This window comes from Oncorhynchus kisutch, linkage group LG13, assembly GCF_002021735.2.
Source record: "Oncorhynchus kisutch isolate 150728-3 linkage group LG13, Okis_V2, whole genome shotgun sequence".
In the NCBI taxonomy this organism is placed as follows: Eukaryota; Metazoa; Chordata; class Actinopteri; order Salmoniformes; family Salmonidae; genus Oncorhynchus; species Oncorhynchus kisutch.
The window spans coordinates 2,350,405-2,374,685 of NC_034186.2; the positions used below are offsets into that span (position 1 = coordinate 2,350,405).

Below are 24,281 nucleotides of genomic sequence, written 5' to 3' on the forward strand. Positions count from 1 at the left end.
CCCCCGCCCTCCCCCCCCCCCCCCCCCCGCCCCACACAAAGGGAAAGCTAACTCCTCCGTGGAGTGGGGGGGGGGGGGGGTTGTGAGCATACCCTCCAGCCCTACACTCAGCAGAGGTTTTCATCTCAAAAGGACTTTATTGGCATGGGAAACATGTTTACGTTTTCTGTCTCAAGACACACCTCCTTCACATGCCTTACAATGGAGAGCAATTAGAGCATAATGAAGGTGCTTTAGAATGGGAGAGCTGCTGAATCAGATGGCCCCTCTTGTTGCCTGATCCCTGACTATAGACACTGGTCCTACGGCCCAAATGGAATTCTATTCACTACAGTATATAGTGCTCTACGGTTGACCTGGGCACAAGTAGTTCACTATATAACTGCATAGGGTGCCATTTGGCATGCACAGGGGGCTAAAAGGCTAAAAAAGCCTTCATGCTAAAGGTAGCCTGGTTAAGGGTGGGGGGGGGGGCAGGTAGGGGGGCGACAGGTAGCCTAGTGGTTAGAGCGTTGGGCCAGTAACTGAAAGGTTGCTAGTTCGAATCCCTGAGCTGACAAGGTAAAACTCTTTTGCACTGTCCCTGAACAAGGCAGTTAACAAACTGTCCCTAGGCCGTAAAGGCAGTTAACCCACTGTTCCTCGGCCGTCATTGTAGAATAAGAATTTATTATTAACTGACTTGCCTTGTTAAATAAAGGTACAAACAAAATGGAATCAGATCACTAGGCTAGATTACCTTCTCATGCTAAAGGCTAGCCTAGTTAGACTCAGATCACTAGGCTAGATTAGCTTCTTCTGCTAAAGGGGTAGCCTGGTTAGGATCAGATCACTAGGCTAGATTAGCTTCTTATGCTAAAGGGTAGCCTGGTTAGGATCAGATCACTAGGCTAGATTAGCGTCTTATGCTAAAGGCTAGCCTAGTTAGACTCAGATCACAAGGGTAGATTAGCTTCTTATGCTAAAGGCTAGCCTAGTTAGACTCAGATCACTAGGCTAGATTACCTTCTCATGCTAAAGGCTAGCCTAGTTAGACTCAGATCACTAGGCTAGATTACCTTCTTATGCTAAAGGCTAGCCTAGTTAGACTCAGATCACAAGGGTAGATTAGCTTCTTATGCTAAAGGCTAGCCTAGTTAGACTCAGATCACAAGGGTAGATTAGCTTCTTATGCTAAAGTCTAGCCTAGTTAGACTCAGATCACAAGGGTAGATTAGCTTCTTATGCTAAAGGCTAGCCTAGTTAGACTCAGATCACAAGGGTAGATTAGCTTCTTATGCTAAAGGCTAGCCTAGTTAGACTCAGATCACAAGGGTAGATTAGCTTCTTCTGCTAATGACTGTAACTTGTTGTAAGTGTTTTATTTATTTTTATTTCACCTTTATTTAACCAGGTAGGCTAGTTGAGAACACCTTTATTTAACCAGGTAGGCTAGTTGAGAACACCTTTATTTAACCAGGTAGGCTAGTTGAGAACACCTTTATTTAACCAGGTAGGCCAGTTGAGAACACCTTTATTTAACCAGGTAGGCTAGTTGAGAACACCTTTATTTAACCAGGTAGGCCAGTTGAGAACACCTTTATTTAACCAGGTAGGCCAGTTGAGAACACCTTTATTTAACCAGGTAGGCCAGTTGAGAACAAGTTCTCATTTACAACTGCGACCTGGCCAAGATAAAGCAAAACAGTGCGACTAAAAACAACAACAAGATTGTGTTCTCATACGTCATGAGTAAGAGCAGGGGTACATCAGCACTACGGCTGGCATTAAAACATTTTTATTTTATTTAAGGTGGTGGTGTTTTGGTGTAAGACGCTCCAGCTCTCCTACACCACTGCTCTAACGACAACCCCACAGCCAGCCAATGACAAAGGACCCTGCCCCCTCCTACCTCCCTACCTAGTCTGTGTCCCAAATAACAACCTGTTCCCTGTTTAGTGCATTACTGTGGGTGCTGGTCCTGTGTGCGTGTGTGTGTGTGTGTGTGTGGGTGAGTGTTTTCACTAGGAGCTACCTGACAGCCACTAATTATCACAGAAGGCAAATTATCATTTTAATGAATAGCCTGATGCTGGCCAGAAACCGCAGATTAAACATCAAAGCCCCTTATAGCGATGGAGAGAGAACTAGAGGTTGATGAGATGACATGATAAAGATGATGATTGTTCACTTCTTACAAAGAGGGATTATGAGAAGTGAGTGATCTGGAGAACTCTACTTATATTATATTTCTGGAAGGAATGAAGGAAGACCAAAAGAAAAGTCAAACAAGTCAACTGTCACCCAAACATTCACCTATAGTCAGATGGAATGTTTAACTGACTGGAAGGGGAAGCTATCAACACGTGAAGGAGACTCAGGCCTCCTCTTCTCTCCTCTTCCTTTTAATCTGGTCTGATTCCACTGTAATACAGCAGCCTTTTAATCCCTACTTTAACTGCTCTTAAAACCGTGCTGCTCCTAGCCCTCTGAGGCCCAGCCCCGTCTGTTTACAACCGTGCTGCTCCTAGCCCTCTGAGGCCCAGCCCCATCTGTTTACAGCCATGCTGCTCCTAGCCCTCTGAGGCCCAGTCCCGTCTGTTTACAACCGTGCTGCTCCTAGCCCTCTGAGGCCCAGCCCCGTCTGTTTACAACCGTGCTGCTCCTAGCCCTCTGAGGCCCAGCCCCGTCTGTTTACAGCCGTGCTGCTCCTAGCCCTCTGAGGCCCAGCCCCGTCTGTTTACAACCGTGCTGCTCCTAGCCCTCTGAGGCCCAGCCCCATCTGTTTACAGCCATGCTGCTCCTAGCCCTCTGAGGCCCAGTCCCGTCTGTTTACAACCGTGCTGCTCCTAGCCCTCTGAGGCCCAGCCCCGTCTGTTTACAACCGTGCTGCTCCTAGCCCTCTGAGGCCCAGCCCCGTCTGTTTACAACCGTGCTGCTCCTAGCCCTCTGAGGCCCAGCCCCGTCTGTTTACAACCGTGCTGCTCCTAGCCCTCTGAGGCCCAGCCCCGTCTGTTTACAACCGTGCTGCTCCTAGCCCTCTGAGGCCCAGCCCCGTCTGTTTACAGTCGTGCTGCTCCTAGCCCTCTGAGGCCCAGCCCCGTCTGTTTACAACCGTGCTGCTCCTAGCCCTCTGAGGCCCAGCCCCGTCTGTTTACAGCCATGCTGCTCCTAGCCCTCTGAGGCCCAGCCCCGTCTGTTTACAACCGTGCTGCTCCTAGCCCTCTGAGGCCCAGCCCCGTCTGTTTACAGCCATGCTGCTCCTAGCCCTCTGAGGCCCAGCCCCGTCTGTTTACAACCGTGCTGCTCCTAGCCCTCTGAGGACCAGCCCCGTCTGTTTACAGCCATGCTGCTCCTAGCCCTCTGAGGCCCAGCCCCGTCTGTTTACAACCGTGCTGCTCCTAGCCCTCTGAGGCCCAGCCCCGTCTGTTTACAACCGTGCTGCTCCTAGCCCTCTGAGGACCAGCCCCGTCTGTTTACAGCCATGCTGCTCCTAGCCCTCTGAGGCCCAGCCCCGTCTGTTTACAACCGTGCTGCTCCTAGCCCTCTGAGGCCCAGCCCCGTCTGTTTACAACCGTGCTGCTCCTAGCCCTCTGAGGCCCAGTCCCGTCTGTTTACAACCGTGCTGCTCCTAGCCCTCTGAGGCCCAGTCCCGTCTGTTTACAACCGTGCTGCTCCTAGCCCTCTGAGGCCCAGTCCCGTCTGTTTACAACCGTGCTGCTCCTAGCCCTCTGAGGCCCAGCCCCGTCTGTTTACAACCGTGCTGCTCCTAGCCCTCTGAGGCCCAGTCCCATCTGTTTACAACCGTGCTGCTCCTAGCCCTCTGAGGCCCAGTCCCATCTGTTTACAACCATGCTGCTCCTAGCCCTCTGAGGCCCAGTCCCGTCTGTTTACAGCCATGCTGCTCCTAGCCCTCTGAGGCCCAGTCCCGTCTGTTTACAGCCGTGCTGCTCCTAGCCCTCTGAGGCCCAGCCCTGTCTGTTTACAACCGTGCTGCTCCTAGCCCTCTGAGGCCCAGTCCTGTCTGTTTACAACCGTGCTGCTCCTAGCCCTCTGAGGCCCAGCCCCGTCTGTTTACAACCGTGCTGCTCCTAGCCCTCTGAGGCCCAGCCCCGTCTGTTTACAACCGTGCTGCTCCTAGCCCTCTGAGGCCCAGCCCTGTCTGTTTACAGCCGTGCTGCTCCTAGCCCTCTGAGGTCCAGCCCCGTCTGTTTACAACCGTGCTGCTCCTAGCCCTCTGAGGCCCAGCCCCGTCTGTTTACAGCCGTGCTGCTCCTAGCCCTCTGAGGCCCAGCCCCGTCTGTTTACAACCGTGCTGCTCCTAGCCCTCTGAGGCCCAGTCCCGTCTGTTTACAACCGTGCTGCTCCTAGCCCTCTGAGGCCCAGTCCCATCTGTTTACAGCCGTGCTGCTCCTAGCCCTCTGAGGCCCAGCCCCGTCTGTTTACAACCGTGCTGCTCCTAGCCCTCTGAGGCCCAGTCCCATCTGTTTACAACTGTGCTGCTCCTAGCCCTCTGAGGCCCAGCCCTGTCTGTTTACAGCCGTGCTAGTCCTAGCCCTCTGAGGCCCAGCCCCGTCTGTTTACAACTGTGCTGCTCCTAGCCCTCTGAGGCCCAGGCCCGTCTGTTTACAGCCGTGCTGCTCCTAGCCCTCTGAGGCCCAGCCCCGTCTGTTTAAAGCCGTGCTGCTCCTAGCCCTCTGAGGCCCAGCCCCGTCTGTTTACAACTGTGCTGCTCCTAGCCCTCTGAAGCCCAGCCCCGTCTGTTTACAACCGTACTGCTCCTAGCCCTCTGAGGCCCAGCCCTGTCTGTTTACAACCGTGCTGCTCCTAGCCCTCTGAGGCCCAGTCCTGTCTGTTTACAACCGTGCTGCTCCTAGCCCTCTGAGGCCCAGCCCCGTCTGTTTACAACCATGCTGCTCCTAGCCCTCTGAGGCCCAGCCCCGTCTGTTTACAACCGTGCTGCTCCTAGCCCTCTGAGGCCCAGCCCTGTCTGTTTACAGCCGTGCTGCTCCTAGCCCTCTGAGGCCCAGCCCCGTCTGTTTACAACCGTGCTGCTCCTAGCCCTCTGAGGCCCAGCCCCATCTGTTTACAGCCGTGCTGCTCCTAGCCCTCTGAGGCCCAGCCCCGTCTGTTTACAACCGTGCTGCTCCTAGCCCTCTGAGGCCCAGTCCCGTCTGTTTACAACCGTGCTGCTCCTAGCCCTCTGAGGCCCAGTCCCATCTGTTTACAGCCGTGCTGCTCCTAGCCCTCTGAGGCCCAGCCCCGTCTGTTTACAACCGTGCTGCTCCTAGCCCTCTGAGGCCCAGTCCCGTCTGTTTACAGCCGTGCTGCTCCTAGCCCTCTGAGGCCCAGCCCCGTCTGTTTACAACCGTGCTGCTCCTAGCCCTCTGAGGCCCAGTCCTGTCTGTTTACAACCGTGCTGCTCCTAGCCCTCTGAGGCCCAGCCCCGTCTGTTTACAACCGTGCTGCTCCTAGCCCTCTGAGGCCCAGCCCCGTCTGTTTACAACCGTGCTGCTCCTAGCCCTCTGAGGCCCAGCCCTGTCTGTTTACAGCCGTGCTGCTCCTAGCCCTCTGAGGTCCAGCCCCGTCTGTTTACAACCGTGCTGCTCCTAGCCCTCTGAGGCCCAGCCCCGTCTGTTTACAGCCGTGCTGCTCCTAGCCCTCTGAGGCCCAGCCCCGTCTGTTTACAACCGTGCTGCTCCTAGCCCTCTGAGGCCCAGTCCCGTCTGTTTACAACCGTGCTGCTCCTAGCCCTCTGAGGCCCAGTCCCATCTGTTTACAGCCGTGCTGCTCCTAGCCCTCTGAGGCCCAGCCCCGTCTGTTTACAACCGTGCTGCTCCTAGCCCTCTGAGGCCCAGTCCCATCTGTTTACAACTGTGCTGCTCCTAGCCCTCTGAGGCCCAGCCCTGTCTGTTTACAGCCGTGCTAGTCCTAGCCCTCTGAGGCCCAGCCCCGTCTGTTTACAACTGTGCTGCTCCTAGCCCTCTGAGGCCCAGGCCCGTCTGTTTACAGCCGTGCTGCTCCTAGCCCTCTGAGGCCCGGCCCCGTCTGTTTAAAGCCGTGCTGCTCCTAGCCCTCTGAGGCCCAGCCCCGTCTGTTTACAACTGTGCTGCTCCTAGCCCTCTGAGGCCCAGCCCCGTCTGTTTACAACCGTACTGCTCCTAGCCCTCTGAGGCCCAGCCCTGTCTGTTTACAACCGTGCTGCTCCTAGCCCTCTGAGGCCCAGTCCTGTCTGTTTACAACCGTGCTGCTCCTAGCCCTCTGAGGCCCAGCCCCGTCTGTTTACAACCGTGCTGCTCCTAGCCCTCTGAGGCCCAGCCCCGTCTGTTTACAACCGTGCTGCTCCTAGCCCTCTGAGGCCCAGCCCTGTCTGTTTACAGCCGTGCTGCTCCTAGCCCTCTGAGGCCCAGCCCCGTCTGTTTACAACCGTGCTGCTCCTAGCCCTCTGAGGCCCAGCCCCGTCTGTTTACAGCCGTGCTGCTCCTAGCCCTCTGAGGCCCAGCCCCGTCTGTTTACAACCGTGCTGCTCCTAGCCCTCTGAGGCCCAGTCCCGTCTGTTTACAACCGTGCTGCTCCTAGCCCTCTGAGGCCCAGTCCCATCTGTTTACAGCCGTGCTGCTCCTAGCCCTCTGAGGCCCAGCCCCGTCTGTTTACAACCGTGCTGCTCCTAGCCCTCTGAGGCCCAGTCCCATCTGTTTACAACTGTGCTGCTCCTAGCCCTCTGAGGCCCAGCCCTGTCTGTTTACAGCCGTGCTAGTCCTAGCCCTCTGAGGCCCAGCCCCGTCTGTTTACAACTGTGCTGCTCCTAGCCCTCTGAGGCCCAGGCCCGTCTGTTTACAGCCGTGCTGCTCCTAGCCCTCTGAGGCCCAGCCCCGTCTGTTTAAAGCCGTGCTGCTCCTAGCCCTCTGAGGCCCAGCCCCGTCTGTTTACAACTGTGCTGCTCCTAGCCCTCTGAGGCCCAGCCCCGTCTGTTTACAACCGTACTGCTCCTAGCCCTCTGAGGCCCAGCCCCGTCTGTTTACAACCGTGCTGCTCCTAGCCCTCTGAGGCCCAGCCCTGTCTGTTTACAACCGTGCTGCTCCTAGCCCTCTGAGGCCCAGCCCTGTCTGTTTACAGCCGTGCTAGTCCTAGCCCTCTGAGGCCCAGCCCCGTCTGTTTACAACTGTGCTGCTCCTAGCCCTCTGAGGCCCAGGCCCGTCTGTTTACAGCCGTGCTGCTCCTAGCCCTCTGAGGCCCAGCCCCGTCTGTTTAAAGCCGTGCTGCTCCTAGCCCTCTGAGGCCCAGCCCCGTCTGTTTACAACTGTGCTGCTCCTAGCCCTCTGAGGCCCAGCCCCGTCTGTTTACAACCGTACTGCTCCTAGCCCTCTGAGGCCCAGCCCCGTCTGTTTACAACCGTGCTGCTCCTAGCCCTCTGAGGCCCAGCCCCGTCTGTTTACAACCGTGCTGCTCCTAGCCCTCTGAGGCCCAGCCCTGTCTGTTTACAACCGTGCTGCTCCTAGCCCTCTGAGGCCCAGCCCCGTCTGTTTACAACCGTGCTGCTCCTAGCCCTCTGAGGCCCAGCCCCGTCTGTTTACAACCGTGCTGCTCCTAGCCCTCTGAGGCCCAGCCCCGTCTGTTTACAGTCGTGCTGCTCCTAGCCCTCTGAGGCCCAGCCCGGTCTGTTTACAACCGTGCTGCTCCTAGCCCTCTGAGGCCCAGTCCCATCTGTTTACAATCGTTCTGCTCCTAGCCCTCTGAGGCCCAGTCCCATCTGTTTACAGCCGTGCTGCTCCTAGCCCTCTGAGGCCCAGCCCCGTCTGTTTACAACCGTGCTGCTCCTAGCCCTCTGAGGCCCAGCCCCGTCTGTTTACAGTCGTGCTGCTCCTAGCCCTCTGAGGCCCAGCCCCGTCTGTTTACAGCTGTGCTGCTCCTAGCCCTCTGAGGACCAGCCCTGTCTGTTTACAGCCGTGCTGCTCCTAGCCCTCTGAGGCCTAGCCCCGTCTGTTTACAACCGTGCTGCTCCTAGCCCTCTGAGGACCAGCCCCGTCTGTTTACAACCGTGCTGCTCCTAGCCCTCTTAGGCCTAACCCCGTCTGTTTACAACCGTGCTGCTCCTAGCCCTCTGAGGACCAGCCCCGTCTGTTTACAGCTGTGCTGCTCCTAGCCCTCTGAGGCCTAGCCTGGTGGCTGTGGTGGCTGCTCAGATGGAAGGCCGTCTTTTCTGTTCCACGTCTCGGGGGATATTTCTTTGTCTAAATGCAGATTCTGGAGTCAACATTTCAGCCCGTTAGGGAAAACTAGATGAGTCCTAAATGGTAGTACACTACTATAGACAAGGTACCATAGGGTAGTGTACTACTATAGACCAGGTACCATAGGGGTAGTGCACTACTATAGACAAGGTACCATAGGGTAGTGTACTACTATAGACTAGGGTCCATAGGGGTAGTGCACTACTTTAGACCAGGGCCCATAGGGGTAGTGCACTACTTTAGACCAGGGTCCATAGGGGTAGTGCACTACTTTAGACCAGGGTCCATAGGGGTAGTGCACTACTTTAGACCAGGGCCCCATAGGGTTAGTGCACTACTTTAGACCAGGGCCCATAGGGGTAGTGCACTACTTTAGACCAGGGTCCATAGGGGTAGTGCACTACTTTAGACCAGGGCCCATAGGGGTAGTGCACTACTTTAGACCAGGGCCCATAGAGGTTGTGCACTACTTTAGACTAGGGCCCATAGGGGTAGTGCACTACTTTAGACCAGGGCCCATAGGGGTAGTGCACTACTTTAGACCAGGGCCCATAGGGGTAGTGCACTACTTTAGACCAGGGCCCATAGGGCGGCCGTCATGGGGATCTGTTAAAAAGTAGTGCACACAACTACATAGGGAAAAGGGTGCCGTTCGGGAAGAGCTACCCTAGACTGTTGACCTTCAGAGTGACAGACTGTTGACCTTCAGAGTGACAGACTGTTGACCTTCAGAGTGACAGACTGTTCAGACCTTCAGAGTGACAGACTGTTGACCTTCAGAGTGACAGACTGTTGACCTTCAGAGTGACAGACTGTTGACCTTCAGAGTGACAGACTGTTGACCTTCAGAGTGACAGATTGTTGACCTTCATAGTGACAGACTGTTGACCTTCAGAGTGACAGACTGTTGACCTTCAGAGTGACAGACTGTTGACCTTCAAAGTGACAGACTGTTGACCTTCAGAGTGACAGACTGTTGACCTTCAGAGTGACAAAAAAAATAGGGATCGGGGGTTTCTATAGGCTATTTAGGGTGAGGATTCTAACCAATGAGAAGTCTGAGATCCAGTACAGTAGTCCTCTACATTATTTCACACGTTAAACCAATCAGACTTACTGTTACGCTCTGACCTTTAATATCTCTGTTTTCTTTAGGTTAGGTCAGGGTGTGACGAGGGTGGGTATGCTAGTTTTGTATTGTCTAGGGTTTTTGTATTGTCTAGGGTTTTTGTATTGTCTAGGGGTTTTGTAGGTCTAGGTATTTACATGTCTATGGTGGCCTGATATGGTTCCCAATCGGAGACAGGGGAGGTCAGTAATCTGATTTCTTCTCTTTACTGGAGTTGATAGTTTTATGAGCATGAGGCAATTGACAATTGATGTAAAGGACAGGGAGTTAGAGGTGAGATGGCCCATAGACCTGGCCCGAGGGGGGAATAGAGGTGAGATGGCCCATAGACCTGGCCCGAGGGGGGGAATAGAGGTGAGATGGCCCATAGACCTGGCCCGAGGGGGGGAATAACTGCCATTCCAGCCTCTCATCTCTTCTGACCTGCACCCTGGGTAGTGGTGAGTGACCAGGGGGAGGGAGGGCACTGTGGACCTTGGGTCAGCCCCCTGGGTGATGATGAGTGACCAGGGGGAGGGCACTGTGGCCCTTGGGTCAGTCCCCTGGGTGGTGGTGAGTGACCAGGGGGAGGAAGGGGCATTAACAGAGCTAACAGGGTGGGTGGGGGGACCGTAGGTCTGGACTGGCTGGGTGGAGACTGACAGAATGTCTAATCTATCCATACCTCATATATACCTGCCGAGGTGGGCAGAACAGGGGATTTTATCAACAGCAACAAACCATTAAAGCAACTAGGCTACCATGGCCCACCACTAGGCTACCATGGCCCACCACTAGGCTACCATGGCCCACCACTAGGCTACCATGGCCCACCACTAGGCTACCATGGCCCACCACTAGGCTACCATGGCCCACCACTAGTCTACCATGGCCCACCACTAGGCTACCATGGCCCACCACTAGGCTACCATGGCCCACCACTAGGCTACCATGGCCCACCACTAGTCTACCATGGCCCACCACTAGGCTACCATGGCCCACCACTAGTCTACCATGGCCCACCACTAGGCTACCATGGCCCACCACTAGGCTACCATGGCCCACCACTACCATGGCCCACCACTAGGCTACCATGGCCCACCACTAGGCTACCATGGCCCACCACTAGGCTACCATGGCCCACCACTAGTCTACCATGGCCCACCACTAGTCTACCATGGCCCACCACTAGTCTACCATGGCCCACCACTAGTCTACCATGGCCCACCACTAGGCTACCATGGCCCACCACTAGTCTACCATGGCCCACCACTAGTCTACCATGGCCCACCACTAGTCTACCATGGCCCACCACTAGGCTACCATGGCCCACCACTAGGCTACCATGGCCCACCACTAGTCTACCATGGCCCACCACTAGTCTACCATGGCCCACCACTAGTCTACCATGGCCCACCACTAGTCTACCATGGCCCACCACTAGTCTACCATGGCCCACAACTAGGCTACCATGGCCCACCACTAGTCTACCATGGCCCACCACTAGTCTACCATGGCCCACCACTAGGCTACCATGGCCCACCACTAGTCTACCATGGCCCACCACAATCTGACGTGGAGCCTCCCTGGAGAAGGGGTAGAAGCTGATACCTCACATTGGGGTCTGCTTCCCAAATGGCACCCTATTCCCTACACATTTGATCATTTTACGTCATTTAGCAGACACCCTTATTCAGAGTGATTTACAGGAGCCATTAGGCTTTAAGTGCCTTGCTCAAGGGCACATTGGCAGATTTTTCACTGAGTTGGCTCCGGGATTCCAATCAGCAACCATTCGGTTACTGGCCCCACGCTCTTAACCGCTGGGCTACCTGCCACCCTATGGACTCGGGTCAAAAGTAGTGCACTATATAGGGAATAGGGTGCCATAGGGCTCTGGTATAAAGTAGTGCACTATATAGGGAATAGGGTGCCGTTTGAGACGAAGCCAGAGGGGATGTAGGTGGACAGAGAGATCCCACAGTTTAATACCTACCACTCACAAAACTTAAAAAGCGTTTCGCTGCCATCTGAGAAACATATCAGAGATCCTAAAGGAGATGTTAGATACCAGAGAGGTTTGATTTACGACTTCACAATTAAAGTTCTCCAGCAACATTTTTTAGAACACTTGATTAACGACACAATATGCATGATGGTTCATTTAAGCAATAAGGAGCGAGGGGGTATGTGGCCACTATGCCACGGCTAAAGGCTTTCCTAAGAGTTCCTGGATACAGCCCTTATAGCCTTGGTATATTGGCTAAATACAGTGGCTTGCGAATGTATTCACCCCATTTCCATTTTTCCTATTTTGTTGCCTTAAAACCTGGAATTAAAATAGATTTTTTGGGGGTTTGTATCATTTGATTTAAACAACATGCCGACCACTTTAAAGATGCTAAATATTTTTTATTGTGAAACAAACAACAAATAAGACAAAAAAACTGAAAACTTGAGTGTGCATAACTAAAGTCAATACTTTGTAGAGACACCTTTTGCAGCATTTACAGCTGCAAGTCTCTTGGGGTATGTCTCTATAAGCTTGGCACATCTAGCCACTAGGATTTTTGCCCATTCTTCAAGGCAAAACTGCTCCAGCTCCTTCAAGTTGGATGGGTTCCGCTGGTGTACAGCAGTCTTTAAGTCATACCACAGACTTTCAACCGGATTGAGGTTTGGGCTATGACTAGGCATTTAAATGTTTCCTCTTAAACCACTCGAGTGTTGCTTTAGTAGTATGCTTAGGGTCATTGTCCTGCTGGAAGGTGAACCTCCATCCCAGTCTCAAATCTCTGGAAGACTGAAACAGGTTTCCCACAAGAATTTCCCTGTACTTAGCTCCATCAATCATTCCTTCCATTCTGACCAGTTTCCCAGTCCCTGATTATGGAAAAACATCCCCACAGCATGATGCTGCCACCACCATGCTTCAATGTGGGGATGGTGTTCTCTGGGTGATGAGAGGTGTTTGGTTTGCGCCAGACATCACGTTTACCTTGATGGCCAAAAAGCTCAATTTGAGTCTCATATGATTGGGGAGTCTCCCACATGCCTTTTGGCGAACACCAAACATCTTTGCTTATTTTTTTCTTTAAGCAATGGCTTTTTTCTACCCACTCTTCCGTAAAACCCAGCTCTGTGGAATGTACGGCTTAAAGTGGTCCTGTGGACAGATACTCCAATCTCTGCTGTGGAGCTTTACAGCTCCTTCAGGGTTACCTTTGGTCTCTTTGTTGCCTCTCTGATTAATGCCCTCCTTGCCAGGTCCGTGAGTTTTGGTGGGCGGCCCTCTCTTGGCAGGTTTGTTGTGGTGCCATATTCTTTCATTTGAAAAAAAATAATAGATTTAATGGTGCTTCGTGGGATGTTCAAAGTTTCAGTATTTTTTTTTTACCCAACCCTGATCTGTACTTCTACACAACTTTGTCCCTGACCTGTTTGGAGAGCTCCTTGGTCTTCATGGTGCCGTTTGCTTGGTGGTGCCCCTTGCTTAGTGGTGTTGCAGACTCTGGGGCCTTTCAGAACAGGTGTATGTATACTGAGATCATGTGACAGATCATGTGACACTTAGATTGTACACAGGTGGACTTTATTTAACTAATTATGTGACTTCTGAAGGTGATTGGTTGCACCAGATGCTATTTAGGGGCTTCATAGAAAAGGGGGTGAATACACACAATACTTTTCTGTTTTTATTTTTTACAATTTTTTTAAACAATTTTTTTTTTTCATTTCACTTCACCAATTTTGACTAATTTAAATTACAGGTTGTAATGAAACAAAATAGGAAAAACACCAAGAGGGGATGAATACTTTTGCAAGGCAAAATAAACCCCCTTATTGCTATTATAAACTGGTTACCACTGTAATTAGAGCAGTAAAAATAAATATTTTGTGATATCTGTGGTATACAGTCTGATATACCATGGCTGTCAGCCAATCAGCATTCAAGGCCTGAACCACCCAGTGTATAATCTTAAATAAACCATTAAGTAAATACTGTTGTTAGGCTAACTGGTATGATCGGTTTTGTGAATGCACCTCTAGTCCTGTTGATCACATACCCCTTTTCTTTCTGTCACTTATATGCAAATGTTTTCTGTCTCTTCTCAAGAAAATTAGACATCTGTGAGAGCATTCCAAAACAAACACGTGGATGTGAATATCTTTGAGACATCTTAAAGTCTCCAAACCCATTGGGAAAATATTGAATTCCGCCAAAGTTCTCTTTCAATATTCCTCTTATCATAGAAGCACTGTGGCGTTCCCTAAATACAGTGAGTCTTGTGTGGCTGGATAAAAAAATAATGGAACTCATTTTCCCCCCTCTATTTGCAAAGACCTATTGAGAGCAAGAGTGGTGAACTGACCCCAGATTAAAAACTCACAAGATGGGGTCTTAGATCTCAGCTGAAGTCCTCTATCTACACCCCCTCCACTTCGGACTAACAGTGTGTGTTGACAACAGTACTATCCAGTGGAAGCAGAGAGGAGTGGTCAAGTATATGTAGATAGACTCGTCACCTGAGCACTAACACTGGTGGGCTTCAGGAGAACAAATAGACACAGGTGTTTAGACCTAACAACCATTTTAGAAGCCATCTTATAAAGTGGGGAGAGTAGCAGATTGACACCAGACTGTCATCACACCAGACTGTCTTCACACCAGGAGACTGTCATCACAGCAGACTGTCATCACATCAGGAGACTGTCATCACACCAGACTCTCATCACACCAGACTGTCATCACACCAGGAGACTGTCATCACACCAGACTGTCATCACATCAGGAGACTGTCATCACACCAGACTGTCATCACACCAGACTGTCATCACACCAGGAGACTGTCATCACACCAGACAGTCATTACATGGGCTTGCTCCTACCTATCTTTCCGATTTGGTCCTGCCGTACGTACCTACACGTACGCTACGGTCACAAGATGCAGGCCTCCTTACTGTCCCAAGAATTTCTAAGCAAACAGCTGGAGGCAGGGCTTCTCCTATAGAGCTCAATTTTTATGGAATGGTCTGCCTGTCCATGTGAGTGACGCAGACTCGGTCTCAACCTTTAAGTCTTTACTGAAGACTCATCTCTTCAGTAGGTCCTATGATTGAGTGTAGTCTGGCCCAGGGGTGTGAAGGTAAGGTGAATGGAAAGGCTCTGTAGCAACGAACTACCCTTGCTGTCTCTGCCTGGCCGGTTCCCCTCTCTCCACTGGGATTCTCTGCCTCTAACCCTATTACAGGGGCTGAGTCACTGGCTTACTGGTGCTCTTCCATGCCGTTCCTAGGAGGGGTGCGTCTCTTGAGTCGGTTGAGTCACTGACGTGATCTTCCTGTCCCGGTTGGCACCTCCCCTTGGGTTCGTGCCGTGGGGGAGATCTCCGTGGGCTATACTCGGCCTTGTCTCAGGATGGTAAGTTGTTGGTTGAAGATATCCCTCTAGTGGTATGGGGGCTGTGCTTTGGCAAAGTGGGTGGGGTTATGTCCTGCCTGTTTGGCCCTGTCCGGGGGTATCGTCGGATGGGACCACAGTGTCTCCTGACCCCTCCTGTCTCAGCCTCCAGTATTTATGCTGCAATAGTTTATGTGTCAGGGGGCTTGGGTCAGTCTGTTATATCTGGAGTATTTCTCCTGTCTTATCCAGTGTCCTGTGTGAATTTAGGTATGCTCTCTCTAATTCTCTCTCTCTCTCTTTCTCTCTCTCTCTCCCTCTCTCTCTCTTTCTCTCTGAGGACCTGAACCCTAGGACCATGCCTCAGGACTACCTGGCCTGATGACTACTTGCTTTCCCCAGTCCACCTGGTCGTGCTGCTGCTCCAGTTTCAACTGTTCTGCCTGCGGCTATGGAACCTTGACCTGTTCACCGGACGTGCTACCTGTCCCAGACCTGCTGTTTACAACTCTCTAGAGAGTGGTGGAGATACTTTGAATGATCGGCTTTGAAAAGCCAACTGACATTTACTCCTTAGGTGCTGACCTGTTGCACCCTCTCCAACCACTGTGGTTATTATTATTTAACCCTGCTGGTCATTTATGAACATTTGAACATCTTGGCCATGTTCTGTTATAATCTCCACCCGGCACAGCCAGAAGAGGACTGGCCACCCATCATAGCCTGGTTCCTCTCTAGGTTTCTTCCTAGGTTCTGGTCTTTCTAGGGAGTTTTTCCTAGCCACCGTGCTTCTACACCTGCATTGCTTGCTGTTTGGGGTTTTAGGTTTCTGTACAGCACTTTGTGACATCAGCTGATGTAAGAAGGGCTTTATAAATACATTTGATTGATCACACCAGACTGTCATCACACCTGGAGACTGTCATCACACCAGGAGACTGTCATCACACCAGGAGATTGTCATCACACCAGGAGATTGTCATCACACCAGGAGACTGTCATCACACCAGGAGACTCATCACACCAGGAGACTGTCATCACACCAGGAGACTGTCATCACACCAGGAGACTGTCATCCCACCAGGAGACTGTCATCTTTACCGACCAACTAATGCAACCAATAAACTAGCAAACAAATAAATATACTGTCCTTTATGTTTAGTGTCATTAGCAGACAGTTAGGAACTGTTCAACTGCACAGAAAGCATATTACAAAAATATCTTAATGACGATTTTCGTAAAAATACAAGATAAAAGAAATGTGCCTGAAATCCAGAAATATTGACGTTAAGTAGGACTGTAATACAAGTAGGACTGTAATACAACTAACTATATTCTAGCCTCTACAAAAACGATTTGACTTGCTCAAAGTGAAGCGATATTTGAAAAGGAATTATATAATCCTAAAAAAATAAAATAGAAACCCTTACTGACTATAACGACAGTCACTAGTTGTCACGGCCATTATCTGTCATTAGGAAAAAAGGGAAAAAGGATAACTTTCTATCGTCATTTCTTTCTCCAAGACCAGAAGGTATCATTTGCTTTTCCAGATGGTTATTATAGCAGAGAATCAACCCTTATTTAATGCCTATGTCACACCTTGTAATTCTAACTGCCAAAACGTATGTAAACCCTACATTTCTGGTTCCAGTAAATTATATAGTGGCTCCATTTTGGACAACCCAAAATAAATAATTTTAGTTGTCCCCATGTAGCTTACTCATACAAACATTTTATGTTCTTTAAATTATTCCAATTAACCATCTTGAACTATGATACATTATTTTGGGCTATATTGTTTCCATACAAAGGGACAATTTCCTGTTCATAAGCTCCAATAGTTCTACTCCACAATGCTCCTCAAATCACAGCTCCCATCTCCAGGTCCACCCCTCAATCACAACCACCATTTTATCTACTGTCTCCAAAATAAATCAAACACAGAAAAATGACAAACTCACACAATAAAGTTGCAAGACAATTTGGGGAGACGAATCAGAGATTATTATATTAATTTACATTTCTGTAATGTAACAATTAGGCAATCAAAAAAACACACAGCCTTAAATCACAGTAAAGCAATACAATCCATGCCATAATTAATGAACCCTCATCGTCTTGTCTAATGAATGGTAAAACACCAATGTAACTATTAGAGCTATAGTAACTATTGGAGTTTATGTAACTATTAGAGCTATAGTAACTATTGGAGTTAATGTAACTATTAGAGCTATAGTAACTATTGGAGTTAATGTAACTATTAGAGCTATAGTAACTATTGGAGTTTATGGAACTATTAGAGCTATAGTAACTATTGGAGTTTATGGAACTATTAGAGCTAATGGAACTACTGGAGCTAATAGAACTAATGGAGATAATGGAACTACTGGAGCTAATGGAACTACAGGAGCTAATGGAACTACTGGAGCTAATGGAACTACAGGAGATAATGGAACTACAGGAGATCATGGAACTACAGGAGATAATGGAACTACAGGAGCTAATGGAACTACAGGAGCTAATGGAACTACAGGAGCTAATGGAACTACAGGAGATAATGGAACTACGGGAGATAATGGAACTACAGGAGATAATGGAACTACATGAGCTAATGGAACTATTGAAGCTAATGGAACTATTGGAGCTAATGGAACTATTGGAGATAATGGAACTATTGGAGCTAATGGAACTATTGGAGCTAATGGAACTACAGGAGCTAATGGAACTATTAGAGATAATGGAACTATTGGAGATAATGGAACTATTGGAGCTAATGGAACTATTGGAGCTAATGGAGCTAATGGAACTATTGGAGCTAATGGAACTATTGGAGATAATGGAACTATTGGAGCTAATGGAGCTAATGGAACTATTGGAGCTAATGGAACTATTGGAGCTAATGGAACTATTGGAGCTAATGGAACTATTAGAGCTAATGGAACTATTGGAAATAATGGAACTATTGGAGTTAATGTAACTACAGGAGCTAATGGAACTACTGGAGATAATGGAACTACTGGAGATAATGGAACTTTTAGAGCTAATGGAACTATTGGAGCTAATGGAACTACTGGAGATAATGGAACTATTAGAGCTAATGGAACTATTGGAGCTAATGGAACTACTGGAGATAATGGAGCTAATTGAACTATTGGAGCTAATGGAACTACTGGAGATAATTTAACTATTGGAGATAATGGAAGTATTGGAGCTAATGGAACTATTGGAGCTAATGGAACTACTGGAGCTAATGGAACTATTGGAGACAATGGAACTATTGGAGCTAATGGAACTATTGGAGCTAATGGAGCTATTGGATTTATTGGAACTATTGGAGCTAATGGAACTATTGGAGCTAATGGAACTATTGGAACTACTAGAGCTAATGGAGCTAATGGAACTACTAGAGATAATGGAGCTAATGGAACTACTAGAGATAATGGAGCTATTGGAGATAATGGAGCCATTGGAACTACTAGAGATAATGGATCCAATGGAACTATGGTGAGTCAGTAGTTGTGACTCCAGATGTTAACAGGGCTAATGGCAGAGTGCAGGGCCACATCTCAACAGGACAGGGTAGCGGAGCAGAGCAGCCATTTCATACAGCGCCTCTTCCTCTTTTCAACAAACACTCCAGGTGTTTACATTCCCCTGCACACACACACAACGCCGCACACACGCAGATAAACACATACAAAGCCACTGAATCGAAACACAAACGAAAAGTAATCTGCTGCCTAAACATCTTTCTCCATTTGTTTGTCTGTGAGTGCCACAGACAGATTTAAAATAATCACTTTGTTCTGAACTATTTCAACTTTTTCAAATTCCTTCTTTATGTTAAAGCCCCTATACCACCACGAAGCCCTAAGCCGCCAATAAACTCCGACACCAAATCACATCAAAAAGATTTAACGGGGGTGAAAATGTTAAAATATAAAAATGGCAGTAACACTACTAATAAGGTATTGATATATTTAGCATTTCTCCAGTCCCACTCCCACCATGGAGCTCCAGAAGCCCCATGGAGCCAAGGGGACGGTAGCGGTCCCTGATGCCCCAGTAGGAGCCTCCTCCCTGGGCCTTACCTCGCTGTACGACGTGGGCGTCCCCGTCTCCAGATACAACATGTTGGCGCTGAGGTTTAGCAGTGCTGCTGCTGTGTGCTCCACTGACTCCAGGATGAACCTCTGGTCCCTGTCTCAGTCTGAATGAACTGAGTGGCTATGAGGACTATGGATGACAACAGGACAGGACAGGCAAAGAGTCTCTATAGGAATCTATGGGAAGGAGATATATACCAGGGGGGGTTGAGAGGAGGAGAGGAGGAGGGGTCTGAGGAGCTACCTGTCCAATACCTGGGGTGGTGAGTCCACACCCATCTCCTTGACTACCTCTCTCTCTCTCTGCTAAGAGAGACAAACAGCTCACTTAGTTCAATCCAGTCAATACAATCAGGACAGTTAATACAGTGATTGCTTTCAATGCAACCTGATTTATATCAATTTAATGTACATTTCAGTTAGTCCTGTCATGTTCTCAGGTTAAAACAACACCTCTGATTTGTTACATTATCCACGTCTCTGTTGTACAGAACAACTCAAAGTGACAAGACACAGCTCTGAATATCCACACAGACTGGTACATTCTAATGTCCTTAAATGATACCAATGCTGAATGGAACTGAACTGACGTCTACTAGCTGAACGAGGCTAATGAATAGCAGATTGAAGAGGCTAATGAATAGCAGATTGAAGAAGCTAATGAATAGCAGATTGAAGAGGCTAATGAATAGCAGATTGAAGAGGCTAATGAATAGCACAGTGAAGAGGCTAATGAATAGCACACTGAAGAGGCTAATGAATAGCAGATTGAAGAGGCTAATGAATAGCAGATTGAAGAGGCTAATGAATAGCAGATTGAAGAGGCTAATGAATAGCAGATTGAAGAGGCTAATGAATAGCACATTGAAGAGGCTAATGAATAGCACATTGAAGAGGCTAATGAATAGCAGATTGAAGAGGCTAATGAATAGCAGATTGAAGAGGCTAATGAATAGCAGATTGAAGAGGCTAATGAATAGCAGATTGAAGAGGCTAATGAATAGCAGATTGAAGGGTCTAATGAATAGCAGATTGAAGGGGCTAATGACACATGAACGCTATATTGCAGCCGTGAGCATTTCTTCTTCACTGAGCCATTTACTGTTTCTCCTATTACATGAACCTTCATTTGTCATTTAAACAAAGACATTTGAGAAGTTATAATAGTTTCTAAGTTTAAGATTGAGTATATGATATAGACAGAACCTGAGAGCTGAATCGAGGCCTGAGGTACAAGTTAAGAAGGGTTGGCAAAGCACAGGATAAATAAGATATTGAATTGCATGTGAAATCAAAAAGTAAAACTTAATTTGACAATTGGATATATTTGAGCTATATATTAGAGTTTTTAGATCCTGAAAAGGTTTTATAGATAATGATAAGTACTTTTCATAGCTTAAGAATAGCTAACACAGCTTACAAATGACCACGACTAACCTGTAACCTCGCACATAGATGCGGTATATAGTATATAGTATATAGTCTCATTACTAACCTGTACCCCCATGTATATAGTCTCATTACTAACCTGTACCCCCTGTATATAGTCTCATTACTAACCTGTACCCCCTGTATATAGTCTCATTACTAACCTGTACCCCCTGTATATAGTCTCATTACTAACCTGTACCCCCTGTATATAGTCTCATTACTAACCGGTACCCCCCCTGTATATAGTCTCATTACTAACCTGTACCCCCCTGTATATAGTCTCATTACTAACCTGTACCCCCTGTATATAGTCTCATTACTAACCTGTACCCCCTGTATATAGTCTCATTACTAACCTGTACCCCCTGTATATAGTCTCATTACTAACCTGTACCCCCTGTATATAGTCTCATTACTAACCTGTACCCCCTGTATATAGTCTCATTACTAACCGGTACCCCCCCTGTATATAGTCTCATTACTAACCTGTACCCCCCTGTATATAGTCTCATTACTAACCTGTACCCCCTGTATATAGTCTCATTACTAACCTGTACCCCCTGTATATATTCTCATTACTAACCGGTACCCCCCCTGTATATAGTCTCAATACTAACAGGTACCCCCTGTATATAGTCTCATTACTACCTGGTACCCCTGTATATAGTCTCATTACTAACCTGTACCCCTGTATATAGTCTCATTACTAACCGGTACCCCCTGTATATAGTCTCATTACTAACCGGTACCCCTGTATATAGTCTCATTACTAACCGGTACCCCCTGTATATAGTCTCATTACTAACCGGTACCCCCTGTATATAGTCTCATTACTAACCGGTACCCCCTATATATAGTCTCATTACTAATCGGTACCCCCTGTATATAGTCTCATTACTAACCGGTACCCCCTGTATATAGTCTCATTACTAATCGGTACCCCCTATATATAGTCTCATTACTAATCGGTACCCCCTGTATATAGTCTCATTACTAATCGGTACCCCTGTATATAGTCTCATTACTAACCGGTACCCCCTATATATAGTCTCATTACTAATCGGTACCCCCTGTATATAGTCTCATTACTAACCGGTACCCCCTGTATATAGTCTCATTACTAACCGGTACCCCCTGTATATAGTCTCATTACTAATCGGTACCCCCTATATATAGTCTCATTACTAATCGGTACCCCCTATATATAGTCTCATTACTAATCGGTACCCCCTATATATGGTCTCATTACTAACCGGTACCCCCTGTATATAGTCTCGTTACTAACCGGTACCCCCTGTATATAGTCTCATTACTAACCGGTACCCCCTGTATATAGTCTCATTACTAATCGGTACCCCCTATATATAGTCTCATTACTAACCGGTACCCCCTATATATAGTCTCATTACTAATCGGTACCCCCTATATATAGTCTCATTACTAACCGGTACCCCCTGTATATAGTCTCGTTACTAACCGGTACCCCCTGTATATAGTCTCATTACTAACCGGTACCCCCTGTATATAGTCTCATTACTAACCGGTACCCCCTGTATATAGTCTCATTACTAATCGGTACCCCCTATATATAGTCTCATTACTACCTGGTACCCCTGTATATAGTCTCATTACTAATCGGTACCCCCTATATATAGTCTCATTACTACCTGGTACCCCTGTATATAGTCTCATTACTAATCGGTACCCCCTATATATAGTCTCATTACTAATCGGTACCCCCTGTATATAGTCTCATTACTAACCGGTACCCCCCCTGTATATAGTCTCATTACTAACCTGTACCCCCCTGTATATAGTCTCATTACTAACCTGTACCCCCTGTATATAGTCTCATTACTAACCTGTACCCCCTGTATATATTCTCATTACTAACCGGTACCCCCCCTGTATATAGTCTCAATACTAACAGGTACCCCCTGTACATAGTCTCATTACTACCTGGTACCCCTGTATATAGTCTCATTACTAACCTGTACCCCTGTATATAGTCTCATTACTAACCGGTACCCCCTGTATATAGTCTCATTACTAACCGGTACCCCTGTATATAGTCTCATTACTAACCGGTACCCCCTGTATATAGTCTCATTACTAACCGGTACCCCCTGTATATAGTCTCATTACTAACCGGTACCCCCTATATATAGTCTCATTACTAATCGGTACCCCCTGTATATAGTCTCATTACTAACCGGTACCCCCTGTATATAGTCTCATTACTAATCGGTACCCCCTATATATAGTCTCATTACTAATCGGTACCCCCTGTATATAGTCTCATTACTAATCGGTACCCCTGTATATAGTCTCATTACTAACCGGTACCCCCTATATATAGTCTCATTACTAATCGGTACCCCCTGTATATAGTCTCATTACTAACCGGTACCCCCTGTATATAGTCTCATTACTAACCGGTACCCCCTGTATATAGTCTCATTACTAATCGGTACCCCCTATATATAGTCTCATTACTAACCGGTACCCCCTGTATATAGTCTCGTTACTAACCGGTACCCCCTGTATATAGTCTCATTACTAACCGGTACCCCCTGTATATAGTCTCATTACTAATCGGTACCCCCTATATATAGTCTCATTACTAACCGGTACCCCCTATATATAGTCTCATTACTAATCGGTACCCCCTATATATAGTCTCATTACTAACCGGTACCCCCTGTATATAGTCTCGTTACTAACCGGTACCCCCTGTATATAGTCTCATTACTAACCGGTACCCCCTGTATATAGTCTCATTGCTAACCGGTACCCCCTGTATATAGTCTCATTACTAACCGGTACCCCCTATATATAGTCTCATTACTAACCGGTACCCCCTGTATATAGTCTCATTACTAATCGGTACCCCTGTATATAGTCTCATTACTAACCGGTACCCCCTGTATATAGTCTCATTACTAACCGGTACCCCCTATATATAGTCTCATTACTAATCGGTACCCCTGTATATAGTCTCATTACTAACCGGTACCCCCTATATATAGTCTCATTACTAATCGGTACCCCTGTATATAGTCTCATTACTAACCGGTACCCCCTGTGTATAGTCTCATTACTAACCGGTACCCCCTGTATATAGTCTCATTACTAACCGGTACCCCCTGTATATAGTCTCATTACTAACCGGTACCCCTGTATATAGTCTCATTACTAACCGGTACCCCCTATATATAGTCTCATTACTAATCGGTACCCCCTGTATATAGTCTCATTACTAACCGGTACCCCCTATATATAGTCTCATTACTAATCGGTACCCCTGTATATAGTCTCATTACTAACCGGTACCCCCTATATATAGTCTCATTACTAATCGGTACCCCTGTATATAGTCTCATTACTAACCGGTACCCCCTGTATATAGTCTCATTACTAACCGGTACCCCCTGTATATAGTCTCATTACTAACTGGTACCCCCTATATATAGTCTCATTACTAACCGGTACCCCCTGTATATAGTCTCATTACTAACCGGTACCCCCTGTATATAGTCTCATTACTAACCGGTACCCCTGTATATAGTCTCATTACTAACCGGTACCCCTGTATATAGTCTCATTACTAACCGGTACCCCCTGTATATAGTCTCGTTATTGTTCTTTTAAAAATATTTTCTTAACTCTTTCTTGAACTGCATTGTTGTCAGTCAGCATTTCACAGTAAGGTCTACACTTATTGTATTTGGCGCAGGTGACTAATAAAGTTTGATTTGACAGTGAAAAAAACTGTAAACAAACGTTACCATTATGCTCGTATGTAATCAGATCTGTAGTTAGCTAGGCCTACACGTTAACATTATCAAGTGCTAGGCTAAATTGAAGACAGTACTGCAACCTGAGTGGCTGGAGGTATTATAGGAGGGGTGGTTGATGACAGTGCATGGTAAGTGGGGTGGAGGTGGGGTAAACTCTATTCCTGTAGGACAAGAAGGGGAAAGTCTCTCTGACCCGAAGTTAAACTCTTTCAAAGCAGTCAC

The 24,281-nt window shown here is 47.9% G+C and overlaps 1 protein-coding gene across 5 annotated transcripts in view; it reads right to left on the reverse strand.

Moving 5' to 3' along the window:
* The window catches only part of LOC109883783 (tumor protein 63), a 178,195-nt gene that overhangs the window by 78,387 nt on the left and 75,527 nt on the right, over positions 1 to 24,281 (reverse strand). The window contains exon 1 of one of the 5 annotated variants that reach the window (XM_031838170.1): positions 18,814 to 18,990. The exons of the other annotated variants lie outside the window; for them this stretch is intronic. Coding sequence (XP_031694030.1) covers positions 18,814 to 18,855 — 42 coding nt within the window. The 5' untranslated portion in view covers positions 18,856 to 18,990. Of the gene's footprint in view, positions 1 to 18,813; positions 18,991 to 24,281 lie in introns of those variants that run through there. 5 annotated transcript variants of the gene reach the window in all.